Source organism: Ambystoma mexicanum, chromosome 6q (genome assembly GCF_040938575.1).
Source record: "Ambystoma mexicanum isolate Mex_15411 chromosome 6q, UKY_AmexF1_1, whole genome shotgun sequence".
NCBI lineage: Eukaryota > Metazoa > Chordata > Amphibia > Caudata > Ambystomatidae > Ambystoma > Ambystoma mexicanum.
Genome location: NC_090937.1, coordinates 213,877,342 through 213,897,635, shown reverse-complemented (window position 1 = coordinate 213,897,635; position 20,294 = coordinate 213,877,342). Strand labels below are relative to the sequence as shown.

Here is a 20,294-nt window from a genome sequence, read left to right as displayed (position 1 = left end):
AAGTTGTCTGGTTCTCTATAATGTCCCATGTGTCAGTGCACTCCTTGATATTTTTCTCTCATGTGGTCCTGCGAAGAAATGGCTGTGTTGTACTCATGGAATGGTTACTGAAAAAAATGTGAGCAGCAAAATGACCAAGACAACGAGATGAACAAATGATAAGCAAAACTGCCTGTTTCTTTAGCTTTTTTTTCAGTTCCAGAGATCAGTGTACAAACCCATTGCTGGTTCTTCCTTTTATAACTCATTTTGTTTGTTTCTTGATGTTCGTCAATACTTTTGGGGGGACACATCTCAACTGATTTCCAGTTTTGTCCTCTGGGTCCTGAGCCTGCTAAAAGCTTTTTTGACATATGGTCTTAATTCGTGCCAAGTGTTCCTCCTAAACATATGCAGGAGCCATCTCCAGGTTTCTTTTGGCCGTATTTGTTTTCAAGGGTAAGTGATTTTTAAAAATAAATGTACTGAGGTCTTTGCCCATGGGGGCCGGGAGCTCCTTCCTCAACCCCCTTAACCCCCAAAGAATCCCAGAAAATCCAGCTCCTTAACACACTTATTCACCTACTCTCATGCCCTTACGCTTTATCAACAGGAGCACAAATCCACACCGGCATGTATCCTTCTGCCTCAGGCACCCGCAGACTCCTCAAGATGCGATAAATGGCTTCTCATTTGGGAATGCTGCTCCCCCCAGCCCCTCCCCCCATGCCGTCAAGTGGGTTGGAGGTGCCACGAAACAACAAAACCCCGCTCCAGGCTTAATTTTTCAGGAGAAAATGTTGTGCCTCTTTTGTAACTTCCTGTAATTGATGCTTGTTCGTTTTTTTTTTTTGTGCTCTTTGTGAACGAAAAGGGGCGCCCAGTTCTCTCTTCTTAAAAGTGCATGTTGTACAGGTGACGCAGTGCATCTGCTGCCTCTTGAGTAGAAGGTAGTCGTGTGTTTTTGTCCCTGTCCACTGTTGTCTTTGCTTCTTTGATTGCAGCATCCTGTCCTCCTGCACATGGTCTCTGATGCTCAACCTACATTCCACTTTTGCTCATGCCGTTACCTTGTCGATGGTAGCAGTGAGCACCCAGTATTGCACGCTGGGTTTCAGCACCTGCATCTTAACACTTGGATGTTGCATGCCATGAGACCTACACAATCCAAGTCTTGTCCAATGCTTGTAGCAGGCAGGCACATGAACATAGTTTTATAAAGGAACAGATGGTTTCAATGTGTTCAATTTGCAGCAGTCTACTTACCTCGCATTTAAGAGAGAGCCCATGTTACTAGGATTAGTAATCAAAGTATATCTCTGACACATGTATCCGGCTACTCCAGATGATCTTCAGTTGGGGCCTATTGCAGTTCAGGGTGCAGTGTTGCTGGTGGCACTCATTTGTTTGAACGAGAGAAATAAATGTGTCCCTTTGTGCTCTGTCATAAAGTACTCTAAACTTTACACTGTGCAACTACAAAGGTCGACACTGGTTCTAAATTAATGGCTCTCATATAGCATGTTTATTCTTCTTGATATGGTACATGTTTATAATCATGTTTTGAACATTTTGTGACGTAAAGGTTGCCTTCTTATATTTTGTTACATATGTTGTTGTATTGTGTATTCATAGTGCACACTTGTATATGGTAGGGTGTACCATTACATCATGACTGATTAGTGGCAGTTATCAGCTTATTTGCCTGTTAAAGATAATACAAATCTTTTATGTTTGCTTTTCTCCACAGTTTGAAAACCTTGTGGAAAGTGATGAGGTGAGTAGCTCATAGTGTGGTTTTTTATAGTTGAACTTTCTAATGTTTCAATCTGAAAAAAGGCTTACCGCTTTTTCAAAGTACTTCTTACTGCATTCTCGTTGATCTGAGTGTAGTTATGCCTTCACTTTTTGAAGTTTGACATGCTTTTTCCATTTCCTCCATTTTAGAACTAGGGATACATTAACAGTGTATTATTTTTAAAAGGGCTGCTAAACAACATTTTTCTGTTATTGCTTCAATATGGCATTGTACCTGTTGCACTGGTCACTTAATAACAGAAACATGTTGTATGATCAATGTTTTTTGGTTTTTTTCAATAGTTTTATTGAGTAAGGAATCCCGAGGAGTATATGGCGATAAACCAACAATTACTGATACTTCTGTAGAAGTAAAACACTTTGGTACTCCAACCATAAAATTGTGTTTGGTTCATGCATCCACCATCTGCAATTCATCACCTTGTTCCCAAATAGCAGTTTCCTTTCCCAAAAAGCTTTCACTGTGGATGCACCCTCTTGTGAATTCAACCTCAGGACTCTTTATAGTTTTTATAAACCAAGAAACTGCTCTGCAGATGCCCGAACACTTACCAGAATGGGCTGCTGTTTCACTTCACTTAATGGCATTTCAGGACCTTTTTAGGTTGGTATTCAGTAATTTCTTGAAATTCTGTGTACGTGTTTTGATTGCGTTTGTAAATTTGCAGTAGACCCCTCAAACATTTTGCATGTTCTTATGATTGCATAAACATGTGCATCCAATGTACACTCACATATAAGGCTCTGATTGCTGCCTCCTAGTTGTCCTGCAGTCCCCCAGTACACATGTATGACACTTCTCATTTCTGTTTACTTCATGTCCAATGGCCCAATTTTGTAGATCTTTGGTACTGTGCTAGGTCAGAATCCGGATACTGAGAAATTGGCATTTTGGTTAAAATAGTAATTTTTCTGAACACCAAAACCCTGACCTGTTCCTGGCCCTACTCAAAGGAATCGAAACTTGTTTTTCGTCAGGATGTCCTACAAAATTATTTGTCTTTTGTCCAGAAGCCTCTGCTAGCCTGATTCCTGTCCCTACCACTATAAACTAAAACTATCTAACTTTAACAAAAATACACAAGGGCCGTTTGCCCAAACAATAGAATAGTGGCTGGTTTCTAACCCCACTGTGATGTCTCTTTATCAGAAAGGGGGTTCTTGCCCCATTGCACAGTTCAAGTAAAGATACCAAATGTCTCTTCCACCTTCCCCTCCGCGGGTTGCGTATTAGTCTGAGTCTCTTCCTCTACCTAGAACGCCAGGCACTTTATCTCAGTCTCAGTTTGTCTTCCATATTTGGGACCCTCCCCTGATTCGTACGTCCACACCAGGTACTCTTTGGGCTACCTAGTAGGGAATCTCATGGTGTATATCTCCGCACAGCTACCTTCTGATCTCTACCCCTCCCTGGGGTCTGGAGTCTCATACCCCACTTTGAGATTTAGTTTCTCTCAGCCCACCTTGGGGCCTGGTTTCTTTCACTGTGCCATGGGGTGGTGGGGGAGAGGTCTGGTTGCCCTCACCCTGCCTTGGGGATTTGGAGGGGGCAGGGGGAGTCTGGTTGCCCTCATCCTGCCTTGGGGGTCTGGTGGCTCTCAACCCACCTCGGGGTCTGGTTTTGGCCAGTACACCCTGCTTTCCTCGAGGGACCGCGTACCTTCTGTCTTTGTGCGGTGCTCTGCCGGGCAGGTGTTCACGTAGGCCGACGCAGTTTCTTCTTTTTGGCTTTTTCAAGGTGATCCTCTGCTGATGGCACTGGCTCTCCTTTCTTGCTGTCTTCATGCAGGGTTTCACATTCTGTTGGACATCGCACCGTTCATCCTGTTCCAGCGTTCTCAGCTGCATGAGACTCTTGTGGGCCAGAGTTCTTCATTCCAGGCACCTTCAGAATTGCACCTCCCCCAGCCAGACCACCAAAATCTTAGAAACCCTAAAGAAAGAAAATGTTGCAGACTAGGCCTTATTGACAAAACGCTCCTGATATAATATGAAGCATTGGTAGTTTGCGGCAGAAAGTGCATGCATATGCCTCGTCAGGTTGGAGGAAAACCTGAAACATTTTATGTTGTTAAGAACTACAGAAATCTAACAAGAAGATATCCCCTACCAAGGCCAGAAGGGGTCTGTGATAAGATAGCAGTGATCGTTTTACTGGGTGACACATTCCCAGGTTTTACTTGAATCAAAAGGAAGTTCCCTTAGGCAGATTAGAGGAGAAGAATGGCACTGGAGGCTTCACAAGGAAGGCTGGTCAAAATTTGATCAAGCATGAGGACTCCAATTCCATTCAGAGAGGGTGAAATGTTTACAAGTGGAAAAGAAGACTACACGGCTCTGAATAATAATGGTCAACTGTGGTACAGAAAGATGATGAAAAGAATTAAACCTACTTGCCTTTTTAAATTGGAAGACTGTGATATATATTTGTTTTAATTCCCACTTACATTCCTGGTGCCTCCTTTTATTTTTTTTATCAACTTGAGTCTGAATATTTTAAATGATTATGTGCAAAATGCCAGAGCTGTGGGCTGAATACAAATTAAATCCTACTGCAATTGCAATGAGTAGACATTCAGCATTTCTTTTAGACTAGAGTTCAGTTTGCCAAAGAGGTTACTAACACCCTTTACCATTTGTGCTTGAGGGCCCACATTCGTTACTTTTCATTTTGTGGCCCATGAGCCTCTTAGGAAGATTGAAATATCAAGAATATCCAATTCTGGGTTTATGGAGCACACCTTTCTTTAAAGGTATTTCTGGGCTAAAGTCAGCACAAGTAGATGAAGATTCTGAGAAGCGCACTCTACAGATGCATACTCATCACTTCGATCCCATTCCATGGTACTGAAACTAATGTGGCAATCATTTAATAGGGATATGTTATCTTGCCTTGCCTCAGGAATCTAATAGTTTTGTTAGATATATGGGAGTTAACTTGTATGACATATCCCTTCCCACACAAATGGCTGGTATGTTAACAGACGTACTTTTTGTCTCCTTTGCCCCAGTCCTGTCATCCTCAGACAGGCTTTCTTTCCCTCAACTTATTTCACATAGGGCGGCTGTCCACCCTGCTCTGTAACTTCTGTGGCTTTCTCAGCCCTTATTCAAAGTGATCATGTCTCTTTCTTACCACCTTTTCGGAGGGTATTTCTACACTCTGGTTCTCCGGCTCCTATAACCTGCATAGCGTTCCAAGTTGTTCAATGTTCGTACCTTGTGTTGGTATGTTCTCCGTTGGATTTCTCAGGTTCCCGTAACCTCGTTGGACTTCGTAGCCTTAACTCAATCCGTTCATACCTCTCAGCAGTATGCTCTGTCTGGTTTCTCTGGCTCCCGTAACCCTGTTGGCTTTCTCTGTGGTGACTGGTTTCTGTAGCTATGGTCTGACGTGTGTGGAGCTTGGGGACCTGGGCTCCCTTGTATGATCTCATTGCGGCATCCGATGCCGTCTTACCGGCCACCACCACTCATTCATGGTAGCACAGCCAGATGGGACGGGTGTGTTTCTGTCTCTGCTCCTCTCTGACTTCGGCTCCTTGGTCAGGTAGAACGTCAACCTCCAGGCGTTCGGCCATAGTCTTGCTCGCTGTCCTTGCTGCCACAGGCTATGTGGGCCAGTGTGGCTCTGCCCCTCCAGGACGTTGATACTGCGGAGGCTTGCCTCTGTGTATCTGTTCTACGATCTTCCCTGCATTCCTCAGGCTGTGTTCAGCACTACCTGTAGCCAATAGAGGTAAAGAGGAATTGTTGTGAAATGTAGTTGTTACAGCAGATTGTCTGCATATATGGATGTGGAAAAGACTAAGTTGTTTTGGACTGGGAGTCCAACTCTGGAATGGGAGTCCTCATACCACAGGAGGGGAGTCACTCCAGTGAGGTCCACTTAACTAGACTGCTAGGGAGGGTCTTGCATAGTGGGCTCAAAGGGGGTATCTGCCCTCTGGGAGAAGGGATGAATTGCCCAGATTTGTCTCAATTCTCTTGGCTGCAAAATGTAAGACTACTACAAGTAGGTGAAACTTAGTTTTGAAAGAGATTGTTCAGCATTGGCGGTTTGCAAAGGTGCCATTTTACTTATCTATGATGGAAAGGGATGTAGTTACACTTGAACGTTGCTCCAGGAATAATAAAAACTGCCTATGCTATTTCACCCTTACTATTTACTATTTCTCTTAGAGTGGCAATACTATTGAAGGCCAAGATGTTTCAGTTGTGGTCATGGCACCTGCTTTGTCAAGTCTGACTGGTTTCTCAGAAATCTAATGCAGCAGATATTTTTCAGACTCGTGTTCAAAAACACAATCTCCATCTTTATGCCTAGTTACTCCATTTTTAAAAGCTTGTGTTGTACCCCTTACTTGGGTTACAGTAGTTATTCAGAAATGTAATTCAAGTGAGGAGTGTATGTTCTACTTCTGTCAGGGCTGAAAATATGACATTACTTTTGTGTGCAATGTTTTCCTTTCAAGTAAATGTGTAGGCGAATCCAGTCCTGAGCAATTGCCTATTAAGGTACTTGCTAGTATTCCAAAATTGCTGGCCTAGCATGCTTTATTGGTCAATGAAGTAATGATAACTACTCCTCATTCACTTTATTTCAACAACAAATTTTCATAAAAGCAAAACTGTATTCAACATTTTCAGCAGGCGTAGCACATGTACAAAAATAAAGATAATTGGATTAACAGCTTTAAAACTGTAATTAATGATCCAAATGGGTGAAAACACAGATATACATATGAAAAAAAAACTTGAAAATAAAAAAACATGCCGCTAGTCTTAAAATATCTTGTTGACCGAGGGTAACCCATGGCTCGGTAAAAGGCATAGTCCGCCCCCAAAATTACCAACAATCTACCAACTAAATTATGTAAAAAATAAATTGGTATCCTGCAATGGACTTTACATTTGGGGTCCTGTTAATTGTTTGTCCCGCAAATATAAAGCTTGCCTCAGATATAACAATAGCGCCCAGCCAACAAGTGAGGGCAGTACTTTTAGAAAATAAGCTACAAGTAAAGATTGTATGGCTAGGATGTGTACATAGAGTCCGTTAGTTTTGTGATCTAAAGATCCCAAGTTGGTTTATTTGATGGGACCCACAATATACTCCATATCTCCTCCATTCTACAGATGGGGCCAGTGCTTGAAAAGTCGACTGGATAATGTAATCTCGCCATTTTACAAAACTGTTGGGTATGAGTGTTAGGCAGAATCATATGCAGTACCATTTGGGAACACCACATACAATTAAGACTACAAGTGCAAGTACAAATTCACCTTTGGTACAAGCCTGTACTACACAGTAAAGTGGTAGCGATGGTGAGCAGCCAGACTTCTCTCAAGAATAAAGAGAGAAGTATCAGAAGTTACTCAAAGGACAGCAATTACTATGGATCAAACAAACACTGAGTCAAGGTTTCTGAGTAAAAGAATATACATTTATTTACACCATCAGTTATAAAACAGTTCAATATTATAAAGCAGCAGAAAATCACAATCTTAATACACTACAACAACCCCCAATCAATTCTGGACAAGTTGGGCTCAAAATTAAGTGTGAGCAAAATGACACTACAGCAATTTAAAAGGGAGAAAAGGGCAAGGTTATCCAAAATCAGCAACACCAACAAGTGATAGGCAGGGAAATCTAGAAAAGGCTTACTACAACTAGGAGTCAAGTCAATAGGCCTGGGCCAATAAATGTTAATGGTTCCGTGTCTTTGCAGAGGACCACACAGTCCAGAGTAGTTTGCGGTTAAGTCTTTGCGAAGAGTTCAAAACTAAGTTGGTCGGAAGAAAAGTTAATCAAAGGAGTAGAGAATGACAAGCCTTCGAAGAGGCGAAAGATTTCAAACACTTTCACAGCGGTTGGACGGAATGAACGCCCGGATTTGAACAGTACATTAAATGAAGCAGAATGCTGTAGCTGAGGCAGAAGTTCCTGGCAGTTCCTGTAGGCTCACGGTTCCTGAAGCGACTGTCGTACTGACAACGAGGAAGGCTGGAGGGTCCTGCGCTGCCCAGGGAAGAAGCCAGCAGCAGAGCAAAGCATTGAATAAAAGGTGCGCTCCTTAAACCCCAAACTGGGTACTCTCCACCTGGTTATCCGGTTCACTGTAGCGCGGCACAGCGAATTCGACCAAGAAGAGGACCAGTGTCTGGCGTTTGGCGAGCTGGTTGGTCCCACCAGGCTCAAGGGAAGAAGATTCCTTGCAGATCTTCTCTGTCGTCGAATTTCGGGCAATTCGGACCTTCAGCAGGGCTTCACCGGGATGTCCAGTAGTTGCAGCAGTCATCTTCCTTCAGCTTCTCCTCAGTTCTCTCGATCAAGTGGCGACTCTGCCTTCCAAGACCCAGAGACCTGCTTTTTATGCAGTTTTCCCCCATTCACGCAGCATGACTGTCAATCGCACAGCAGGGTGGCTGTCCTGGCAGGACAGTCACCTAGCCAATCAAACTAGAGTGCGACTTGGGTCTCCAAGGAGACCCTGTGCAGGGGGTCTCATACCCCTCCCTCACATCCTGTCCACCCAGACACCCGGGCGCCTAAGGAGGGCTTCTGTGCAGAAGCCCGCCAAAGGACGGCGAACAAAGGAACCAAACCTGGTTTGGCGCACAGAGTAAAACATGAGAAATTCCTTTACAAAAGGAAATGGTGAATAAACCCAACCAGAACCAAATAAAAATAAAAGGTGTCCAGTGGGTTACAGTTCGAGGCTACCACCATAGCCTCAAACGTTACCAAGGCTATTTAAATAGCTCGCGGAAATATAAAAATAGTAGATACCACTGCCACTAGCCAAATCTTAGAGAAAGGGGAACAAAATAATGTTCCATGTGAAACAGACAAAAAGGGATAAGTTCTGGGAGACAGTAGTCCGCCCCAGAAAATGGAGTTTGAAGTGGGAAGTCTGAAAAAGACAACCCTGTGTCACTGAACTAAAGGGGCTGGGTGACGCACAGTAAAAAGATGATGCCTATGGCGTAGATGAGACTTCATAGTCCATGAGCAAAAAATGTACAACACACAGGAAAAACACATGTAAGAGTGGGAAAAAAGGCTCACACTCTTACCAGGTGAAAGAATAAATCCTAGAAATCCGGAAAAGCTGCTGAGGGACTCGATAGGTAAGGGAAATTAGCCATTCTGGAGAATTCTCCCTAACAATGCAGATCCAGCAAACCGGAGGACGCACGTTTAGTCCACTCTATAAAAGGGAGCTATTGCGCACATGTTTTTCTTATTGAAGAGCAAGATGCTGACGCAAAAGAAGCATGCAGAAGAATAGTGTTGTGGTTTGCTGCTGGGATGCAGTGCTCTGTTAGTTAATGCTGCCAAACAGGAGACCAAACTAAGGTATGCAACATTTGTGATGGTTACGGATAGGTATTATGAGGCAAGAGTTGCCGGTCATTGCAACTGTAGCATGAGGGCTCCTGTTGTCAGGCTAGCTTTGTGGACCGACTACCTGTACTTTGGTGGGGGGGAATTGTTGCACCATAGTATGCATGGTGACGGATATGCATGACTCCAGTACTTCAAAAGGCCACACCAAGAAACTAGACCGTGCTATCAGGCTGGCATTGAGCCTCTGGTGGTGTAATCTGTATGGAAGTAATGACAGAAAAAATTATGGTCAATGACTTTCATAGATGCCATGACTTTAGAGGGGGGTCAAGCTTGATATGTGGTCAATTCTACGCATAAGACTGATGCAAATTTTGGCAAGAGATAATCCTACAGATAAAAGTGGGCATGAGGATGTCCTTATTCACCGGCTAATGGTAGAGGGCTTGTTCTGGTGTTGGCGCCTAAATATAGACCCGCATAGGACTTCCACAGCTACATTTTAAACTTTTTAAAAAACCCATATTGGTGATCCCGACTGCAAACACAACTTGATAGACCTTGCTTCTAAAGCACATGGCCCACTCCTCGGATTATATTTTGCACACTCCCACTCCTAATCAGTCTTCCAGGTATCTAAAAGAGTTTCCCAGTAGTTACATCCAGCGAGATTACATGAGAATTTTAATATTTTCTTGAGACATTGGCGATCCTGGGAGCTTGGCTAAAAATAACAGGTTGTGTGGAATTTCTGGTGTTCAAAGCTTGGAAAGCGCTCAACAGCTTCTTATGATTTGTGAAGCTTTGGCCAAACACTGTAGGAAATACTTGCTAGCCCATGGCCATTTGTTAGTGTAGTTTATCATTTTACTACATTTTGGTATGCAATTAAGGCTCTCTTAGATGAATTGATGCATTGAGTAATCATTTTTATCTAAATTGTTAATATTCTATCTTGCTTTTTTTTCTTGTTTTTGGAGATCTAGTTGAAAACAGATGTATACAAAAGAAAACCGTATGACTGCATTATAATAATAAAAAAAATAGATGCAATGACTTTAGCAGGGGCTAGAGGTTTGTATGTGCTTAAGAAGATATTTAGGGCCTGATTCACAGAAGCGTATTATAATGGCAAACCCCCATTGGAAAACGCTCTGTGAATTAGGCCCTTAGTGTTTGGCATAGTCTCCAAATTAATCACACATGCAGACTCTGAACAGGTTCACACTGTTAATTCAAATAATATTGGTCAGCCCCATTCCCCTTCCTTGAGAATTAGGGGGCAGGGGGTTTGGGGAAGGGCGGGTTGGGCCAGCTAATCTTTGCTCTAATAATTTCACTTGTCTGCAAGTTGGGAGTCAAGCAGTGAGAAGACTAGCAGTTCGAGAGTGAGCAACCAGGGAAGACACCTTATATGCCCAGAGCAGAACCTGCCCACGCGCACAAGCTATCCAAAATAGCGACCAAACCTTTATAGGCTCAGTTGGTGCAACACAGCGATCCAGACCACCAATTACAGAACACCTGGCATATTCAACCCAAATACTGTCAACCTATCCTAAACCCAAATACATGATGATTCCCAGATGCAAACAGTTATGGAGACCCCACTCAGGGATGGGGGTAAAGGGTCTATATAACAATGGGAAGCGAAATTGTCAAGAGTTTGAAGATTGAAGGTGTTGGTAGGAGGATGGCAGAAGGTGCTTAAAGAGGCTGAGGGGATGCAGGAGGCTAGAGTTTGAAGTAGGGGAAGAAAAGAGAGAGAGATAGCCAAGGAGGTGATTGTAGAGACAAGACATGAGAAGGAGGTAGTGAGGGGAGGTGATTAGGAGGAGTAGGTGGAAATAGGATCTTAGAAGGAGATGGTGAGAGGTGCTGAAATGCAAATAACTAAAGTGGAAGCTGTGGTGATGAGTCCTATGGAGGAAGTGGAGAGAACAATAGTACAGTGAGGTGGAAGAGCAAGAAGGAGCAGGTGGTAGGATAAGACCACAAAGGGGAGATGGAGGGGCCATGCAAAACAAGTAGGAACAAGCATATAATTATACCTCCAGGAGAATAGACCGGTGTTTAGGGGCAGCCTAGTGTCCAGGGGACCTGTAGAAGAAGGTCCGTTATGAACAAGCAAGCAGCGTTCTGGTGATGAGGAGAGTCCAGTGGGGTTGATGGCTGATGGGATCATGCCCTGGGAACAAACCATTGCCATAATTAGCTTCCAAAGCCCACTCTATGCTATCTTATACGACTGACTCTGGGTCTTTTTCAAAGTTTAGCAGAGGCCCATATCATCTTGAGATCAGTTGAGAGGCCCGACTAAGCCATTGCTAGAACCAATCATCAGAACCCTCCCCACATCGACCATGCAACAAGAGATTGATGATTGTAGCCACAATACAGAAAACAAGGACATTTGAGAACATTTAAAGAATGAGGGACACTAGGAAAAGACTGGGGAAAATATGATAAACTGTATTCTTTTCTTTGAGAGCCTGGTACCCACCGTCGGGAAGATTAGGCCACTCTATCGTTTGCTTATTCTTTTCCTTGCCCAACTGTTGTATGCTCCCCATATAAATCTGTGTTTAACATTGTTGGGTTTTGTATTTTTTCTGAATCTCACAAAGTTCCATAAAGTGTGCCTAATTTTCCATGATTAGGGGTGCAAATATGTGCTTTAAAAATGCAATGCAAGGCACAGTTTTTTTCTGACATTGACATGCACTCCTTGGGCCTTCAGTTCCTGGGGCCTCATACGTCCCTATTTAAGGTGCACTTCCTGTTCTCTGCATAGCCCTCAGGAGCAGGCTCTTTAGATAAGCTGATTTTCATTTTTTACAGGCCTTGTGCCTTCCATCTTTGAGGATATAGTGGCACGGGGAGGCAGCATGTATTTATTATGGTGTATGCACAGCTGTTTTGGGGGACATACCCTGGCCATGAAAGAGTTTTCCTTGGTCAAATCAGCTGCGTCTGCACATTTATGTTCTGCGGCTGTGCCTAAAGTGTTTGAGTAGCCTAACCCCAATACCTGTATTGAGGTTTCTCGATGGAATATCTACGGCTCACGGGCTGAGGGCCTCGAAGGGTTGAATTGAGGCCCTGGTGTAAAATACTGGTCACTGTACTGAGGCTCTGAATGGAGCTTCCATGACCCTGTACAGATTAACCCCATGCGTGGGTTGTTTGCGTTAACTCGGGGCTCTTGGGGGGGGGGGGTGTGAGGGGGACTCCTCTGACTTGTCCTCCAGATCTGTTCCCAGGCCATCTAGAAGCACTCTTCTAAAGCCATTTCAGGGGCTTAGGTCTCCAATGGTGCAATGGTAAAGTGGCACACAGAGGCTGTGCCAGACACTCTTAAAGGGGCTCTGAGATGCTTCATACACACAGGAAAGCCTGCCACAGACACTACTCCAGTTCCAGCTCATGCAAGAATCATTTGGCTCCAGCGATGGATGTCTGGACTTTCCCTGAGTGAGTGGGAGGGAGACTTATTAGTCGAGAGGTAGGCTGAGTGCCCCACTTCTCAGAAAGTGTGCAATCAGTACTTCCAGGTCCTCTGCCCTTTGAGGCTGGGTGCAGGGTTTAAATTGGGTCCTCAGAGATCCTGAGTACCCTGTTGTGAGATCCAGTGAACCTGACAGGATAGGCAATTGCCAATGCTGGAGCAGCCAGTTTATTTGACCCAGTATGGGCAGGGGGCCCCGGGGGAAGAGAAGACTGCTGGATGTGCAGGCCCTGGCTCATTCCTGTTCTAAGCCAGACCCCTTTTCACTTTCCCTCATGCAATGATAGTCATGCACTACCATGGTTGGAGTATGCTCTCTGGGTGCAGAGTCTGAGGGGTACCAGGTTTCCAGCCCTCATGATACTGGCTCATTCGCACAGCAGGAGCCTCTTGATTGCATTCAGGGATTCTTTCAGAGCATGTTGCAAGACATGCTGTGTGGTTTCCTCTGGACAGCCCATACTCTGAGCCTTTTCCATACTTCTCCAAACCTTGTGATCCAAGTTCCCGGATCTGGCTGCAGCCCTACAGGTACATTAGCAGGGTTTGCATATCTAGCCATCCTTTGACGTCTGGCTAGTGGGAGCTTAATTGCCCAGTTGGCTGAAGCATGTCTGCAGGTAATATCCCTCTTGTTCATGCTAGGTATGAGGAATTGCCATCTGCCAAGGGTATCAAATCCCTGGCTTTTTACATTGTTATTGATTAGTAAATTGATGTGTGTAATTCCATCTCTGAAAAGGTAATCTGCTGATCAGATTCTCCTTTCATGAGTTCATGCCAAAAGAATGGGTGTATCTGTGCCCTGCTGCAACAGTCTCTTGATCTGCACCGCCTGTTCTATCATTGGCACAGGGCAGGTTCAGAGGTCCCAGTTGCCCTTCTGACAGCTGCAATGACAACAACATCTCTGCAATGCCGAGGCTGCATTTAAGGCATGGTGCATGGCAACATTTGTGATCATTGCAGCCACATCCAAATTGATATTGCACGTGTCCGCTCCTGTGAGCCAGCTTTGCTGTGGTCGGTAATGTGAATTCTTGCCAGACAGGCTGGCTCTCCCAACTCACAGGACAGAGATCTGAACGACCAGCCCTCTCCTTTGATCTTTTTCTCAGGATAGGCAACACCCTTCACCAGAGGCAGCCACTTTACATGAAGCCGTCCTGGATCAAGGCATCAAAGGAGCACACCCATTCAAAGGGCATAGCCTCACATTAGGGTCCTGCATTTATAAAGGCTTTTGATCCTAGTAAGAAGGGGAGGTGGCGGGTTAGAATAGACAGAGGAGCTCTGTTCATTGGAGAAAAACCTCCACCTTTTTGTTTTTCTCTACCTCTCTCTCCTTCATGTCCTTTTCACTTCTCTAGAGCAAAGCACTTTGGGTTTGATGTCAGAAGGGCAATGTCTGCTTCTTTCAGATGCAGGGATTGGTCCTCTTAAAGCGGGCTAGCTTTAGTCCAGTCACCTGCAGGGTTTTGTGTTTTAAAAGAAGGGGGTGTCCCACCACTTCAGCTCCTCTTTTGGACTCCAACCCTGGAAGACTTCATTGGACCTCCATTGGAAGGGTTGACTTTCTAGAGCCCCCACCAGTGAGGTGAAGACTCAGCGTCCAAGGCAGAGGCGAGTTCTGTTCCCTACCCATTCCCGGGGCACATTTGGGGTGAAGCCGCTGCTGCAACAAGGCCTGCCTCTCTGCCAGCAACACTGCTGCCAGGACTTCAACTTGGTGAAGGACCCCTGAAGTTATGCACAAGCCTTCTTTGCTGGGAACCAGAGAACAAAGACTGAACTTGTTCCTGAGACCCTTGAGTGGTACTCGCAGTATTAAGAGAACCAAGACAGGGCAGAGTGCTCTGCTTCCTTGCATCAAACCCGTTGAACTGTTGCGAGCCGGGTTCACAGCATTTCGAACCAGGAGGACCCTGCAGAGCGGTCTTTGGCACTCCCCAAACTTTTCAAACTCCAACTGATCATTTAAACCTGTTCGCCACACCAAATTAGCTGAGCACGTTGCTGACTTAGCTCAAACTGCAAGCTCCTTTGTTGTATCTGTCACCGCAAACCACTACTCATTCTGCCAGCATCTTTCCTGCTGATAGTCATCAATCGACCCAACTCTGGTGGATCTTTGAGCCTCGACCATCGGACGCTGCATTGAATCAACTTCACCGACACATTCAGTTGCTAGCATATTCGTCGTCACCATCAAACCGAACCTGGTGGACCTTACGATCTGCATCGCCTTAAGCGCTTCATCGAGCATGTCCGACTGACCGGCGTAAACAGTAACCAGCTTCTTATAATGGACAGACAAACCGGCACAGGTGGGCCTCACAATGCGCTCGTCTCCCCACATCTCATTCGAACTGCAATGAGCTCCGATCAACCTGTGCTCGACACTACTCCCAGTCTAGGACGCCGCGACCGCTGCACTTGAACATCCTCGAAACGCACAAACAGCACTGAACAACCTTATTCACCTGTGCACCTTTTGCCAAAGACCTACCTATTTACAAAGAACATTGTGGTAGCTGAAATTGCCTTCTCGCCCAGAGTGGGGCATTCTCTCAATTCTTGCATCTCCTCTGCCCTTTCACTGGGGTGGGTCTCTGTACAATTTTTGTATTAGTGCGGCAGTCACCGCTCTATAGATTAGTTGAGTATTGAGATACATAGGAAATCGAAAAAAAGAATTGCTAATAGCTTTTGACTCGTATGACAGATTTAGTGGAACTTTTGCAGACAATTGTACTGACCGACCCCGCCAGACTGGAAATATAGGGAAAGATTCATTAATAAAGTTATTAAGAAAACAAAAAAATTCAGTTACAACCTTCTCCCATAGACAAAAAAATGCAGTTTTTGCTCGAGCGCACAGCGAAAACCGCTGGACTGAATTGCACCAGGTATAAAACAACTTGGGCACAAAGCGTTGACTCAATTTCCAGAGGATGGGGAGGGTCTAGGATTATTTCGTCCAGTAGTTTTAAAAATATTTGACGGCTAAGGTTGCCCCCTTGTCCCAATATTATAGCTATACCTCCCATGGTGCTTTCCAGCACACAGGCTTTTCAGGACTGAAAAGCCATCTTTTTTTATTTGTTCAATGCGAGAAATAATCGCGGATATACCGGCGGCTACCTAAAAAACGAAAAGGCATAAAAATGCCATTTCTGGGTGAAACAAAAAAGAAATGCCACGAGGCTAGCGGTTAGTGGGGGGACACCATGTGAAATTTGGGAGTTGGGGTGGGGGCGTGTGGCTAGGGAAGGTAAGGGCACAAATGTTTTCTCATAGCCGCGGTTATTCGTGGGGATAATCGCGGCTTTCAATGAAAATGAGATTGGGAATGAAAGTGTACCACGGCAAACCACAAGTGTTTGGGGAGAATGGGAGAGTGCTGGTGAGGTGAGGAGGACTGGGGGGGGGAGTGAGGGGAGCATGCTAGGAGGAAGGGGGCAATTGATGAGAGCCTGGGTGGGCAAGGGGAACATTTTTTTTTTTTCCTTTTCTCATTGTTTTTTCTGATAACTGCGGCTATCGGACAACTACAACTAACTGTTGCTATCAGTAATACATTGCCATTATAACCGCAGTTATGAGAAAAAAAAAAGTTTCAACCTTTTTTTTAATATTTTTTTTTTAAAGAGCTACAATGAGGGCTAGCCACTGGCCATGCCCGAAGGCAACGGCTAGTGTCTCAGTACTGATTTAAAATGTAGTGTGGGCACGGCTACAGGCCGTGCTCACTATCCAGGGCCAAAGGGGGAATTTATACAGTGGGCATGGGTCGAAAGCCATGGCCAGTGGTGTGGAAAAAACTGTGGGATAACAAAACCCTTGAAATTCACTGAAGAAACATTTAACTAAAGTCTAGTTGACGAGATTTTTCGCAACAAAACCCCTGAAATTCAGCGCATTTAGGAATTCATGACCGGTTTTACTCTGCATGTTCCCGTTGCAAAGCCCAAGAGCACACATATATTATAAGAGGGATTCACAATAACCTACAAAATGGCGTTATGGGGGAGCCTCCGTACTACGATTCACAAGCCTCTGGCATCCTTGTGCAGCATTCTCTCACATTGCCGACGTCAGGCCCTGCCACAATCTCTCTCTTTGCTGCTTCGCTCTCTTATACTGGTCAGCTTTAAACTTCCCAGCATTAGTTAACAGCCTGCAAAGACTAGAACATGATGTCTACTTCCAGTGATCTTTATTACTTAGTCCTCTTCCCCGTCTCAGTCCTGTCAAGCTGAGGGAAAATGCAAATATGGTTAGTGATTGGTTCTAATTGGAGAGTCTACCTTTACATACGATATACTATACCAGAATGTTGAAAAGGCAAATGGGTGTCACAAAGAGATACATGTGATTGGTTATTCTGATCAAATGCTTTTGTTCTGTCCCTCCAGAGTTTTTTCCCTTTGTGGTCCTCCCACAGATAGCCTACTAAGTCTACTTTTCAATTAGTCACATCCCAACAGTCTTCAATTATAAATTGCTAGAATACAACCATTTCATTGATTTTAGCTTCTTCTAAAATCATTGCCATCTATAAAACCAATAAATACAATGATTCTAATTGTTCTAAAAATATTTTCACACATCTATTCAAGTTCATATTGTATTTCATTAAAACCAATTACCTCAGTGGTATCAAATCATTTTTAAAAATACAGTTCATCAATAGTCTTTGAAATGTGTTTCATTGTAAACTCCTACTGCTATCAAAATCTGCATGTGTCATACTTATTTTTCACGGCAAAGAATTCATTAAACAAAAAAATACTTCCATATAATATACATATCATTTTTTCAGGGGATATGTGTTTTGGGTAATGTCCTCACTGTGCAATGTCTTTCGATACCATACTTGGTTCGTCTCAGTCAATCCTTTAGTAGATGTTTGGCCAATTCTTCATCAGAGTTATGACCCATAGGTTTTTTTGTATTGAATTGTACTAGAATTGTTGATTGCAACTTGCGCAATTTATGTTTTGTTACCCTTTCTTTTATGCGTTGCTATATGTGCAAGTGCAAAAAATCTAATCAGTGTGGCATCACTGTTATGTTTTTCTGCAAGTGTATAGCCAATGGATAATTTTCATCCCTATTTGAAATAGCTCGATAATGTTGGAGAATATGAATCTTTAGTTGACAAATAGTAGGCGGACAGAGGTGGGCAGTCTAGCAGTCCTAAAAGTGGTGAACGCCAACCTATTTGTTGATTTACATAAGATACATAATATATCTTGCTGAAAGAAGAACTATGGCAACAAACGCTGTCTCTGTTGCAGCAAACCCAGAAAAATGGCATTGACATCCTGAACCGGATCCGAATGCCCACTCAGGAGTGTATCTGGCAAATCACCTGCGGGAAGAAGCAGACAAACCCAACCCGCTTGGCATGAAAAAGTAGGTAAGTGCATCAAGCGACAAACTTGCAGTAGATATAAACGCCAGCACCCGAACCGCTATTGTATGTAGTAACTGCGACAACCTCCCCACAGGTTCACTGGCTCCCATGCCCCCTTACTTCCTGCGCGAAAAGACCAAACAGTCCTAGCCATGTTACACACGAAGATCCTATATGTTGAAGGATTTGTAGCGGAAGTGCAACAGAATATGGACACCAGCACAGCCAAAGTATCTTCTTTACTCCACACAATACTGGACCCAATAATAAAAGAAAAATAAGCCTGTGAACTGTCACGAGCCTTCGAGCCTGCAGACTTAAATCTTTACTGTACTCTACCGCAGAAAGTCCTGTCATCAACCGCTCAACAGACTGATTTGACGAGACAAGATGGCAAAACTATGGACAAATGTGACCTTTTGATCACCAAAGAAAGAAACACAGCTGGCTCAGAGACTCAAACAAAAGTTGCAACACCTGGCAGTGCACCTTATCTTCATTCATTCTCCCTAGGAGAACCTGAAACAAACAAATTAACAGGCGACAAGGTGGTGATGGCAAATGACATTGATGATCCACCTATCACAGATGCAATGATTAACAATCAAGCGAACACTTCTAGTGAAAAGAAACCTCCAGCGATTAACCTAATTAATCCAACAAGGAAGATGTGTGTTATCTTTTCTAAAACGTCAAAAAGTAACCCAAATACATTGTCCCAAGCTGTAAGTAACGATGAGAAAACAGACATGAGAAGTGCACCCAAAATAAGAAAAGGAAGAATTTAGACCCGGTTACAAAACATAATTCAAATAGAAGTAACATGTTTATCAAAAACATAACACTCCCCAAAGCAACCATAATAACACCAATTGCAAAAAAGCCAGACAAACTGTACGAACCATTACCAGAGAATAAGAGCCCCGTTGACATCGCAGATGCAAACGATACATCAATCAGAGACCTTTATGGATTTATCAACCTATTCAATTTCTATGTCTGACATAAGGTCTACGAAAGATGAGGAATCATCATGCGACCCTGCATCATCGGACTCCGAAGACGACCGCGATGAAGCCCGAAAGCCCAGGTGGGCTGGGCGGCCAGTGGGGCCTATGTCCGTAATCCAACAACAACATGGCAAATTAACAATCATGGACTGAGTCATATGGCAAGACACAAAAGAACCAATAGGCCCACTGAGTAATCACATGCAGAATAGGCAGAAAGATGACGATGCCGAAGAGAATCCAAGGCTACTAACAATAATTCAGCAGCATGTAGAGACGCCCTAAATAACTCAACAATCCAGGAATATAGCATCTAAGCCTGTGAGCAGGGAAAATAAGGAGCGAAAGAGATCTCCAAGAGTGAGGTCACCAAAAAGTAGCAACAGCAGAGAAGACCGGAACACTAATTGCACCAAGTATCGCCCTCAGATGAAAGAGAGCACACACAACATGCAAAAGATCCTACCCTGGAACGACTGCTATGTGATAGCTCCTTTGAGAATTATCAAACAAAAAGGAATTCAAGTAGGAGAGAAAGAGTTGCAATCTGGTAGAACATCATATGAGGACACAGGAGTTCAAAATAAATCAACATTGCGCCTAACTCTGGAAAGGACAATCCCATCCGATGACGGTCTAATCTTAAATCGAGCCAGTGTTATCAGGCTGTTGCATCATCTACCTGCCCTGAGATTGTTAACCAGTGAAGATCTGCTAACTATCGAATTTCTAGAGGATAACCGAATGGACAGAGGGAGCATTATTTTATCTAGTTAACTCATTAAACATCTTCTTTTGCAGGAAGCCCAGAGACTGAGACCGATGGGTTTCGACCTGACCGAATCTAATGAAAGGACACCAAGTGCACACTTGACGACAAAGCGGAAGCAAGATTCCACAAAATTAAATGGCAACAAAAGAAGCTACGATGAGAAAAAAAAGAGAGAGCATGCCCAAGTGATATAACAACTTACCTAAGAAACAATCAAGAACAATCAACCAGTTGCCGGAAAAGGACAGCCCTCAGAAAAAGGTACTGAAGAAAATTGGAGAGGGTTGGCTGGGCTGCTAGCCACAAAAATGACCAATGCATAGAACACGAAAACGAAACCAAACAACAACGCACCCCTAAAGCTAGCTAGCTGGAACACAAGAGGGTTTGCTCATTTGTTACCTTGTAATGCTTCATCAAAACTGATC

General features: G+C 44.0%; 1 protein-coding gene across 2 annotated transcripts in view; it reads left to right on the top strand.

The window, feature by feature from the left end:
* Window positions 1-20,294, top strand: part of AP1AR (adaptor related protein complex 1 associated regulatory protein) — a 391,174-nt gene that overhangs the window by 137,351 nt on the left and 233,529 nt on the right. For both annotated transcript variants that reach the window (XM_069630653.1, XM_069630654.1), the window contains exon 3: window positions 1,730-1,756. In XM_069630653.1, coding sequence (XP_069486754.1) covers window positions 1,730-1,756 — 27 coding nt within the window. The remainder of the gene's footprint in view (window positions 1-1,729; window positions 1,757-20,294) is intronic.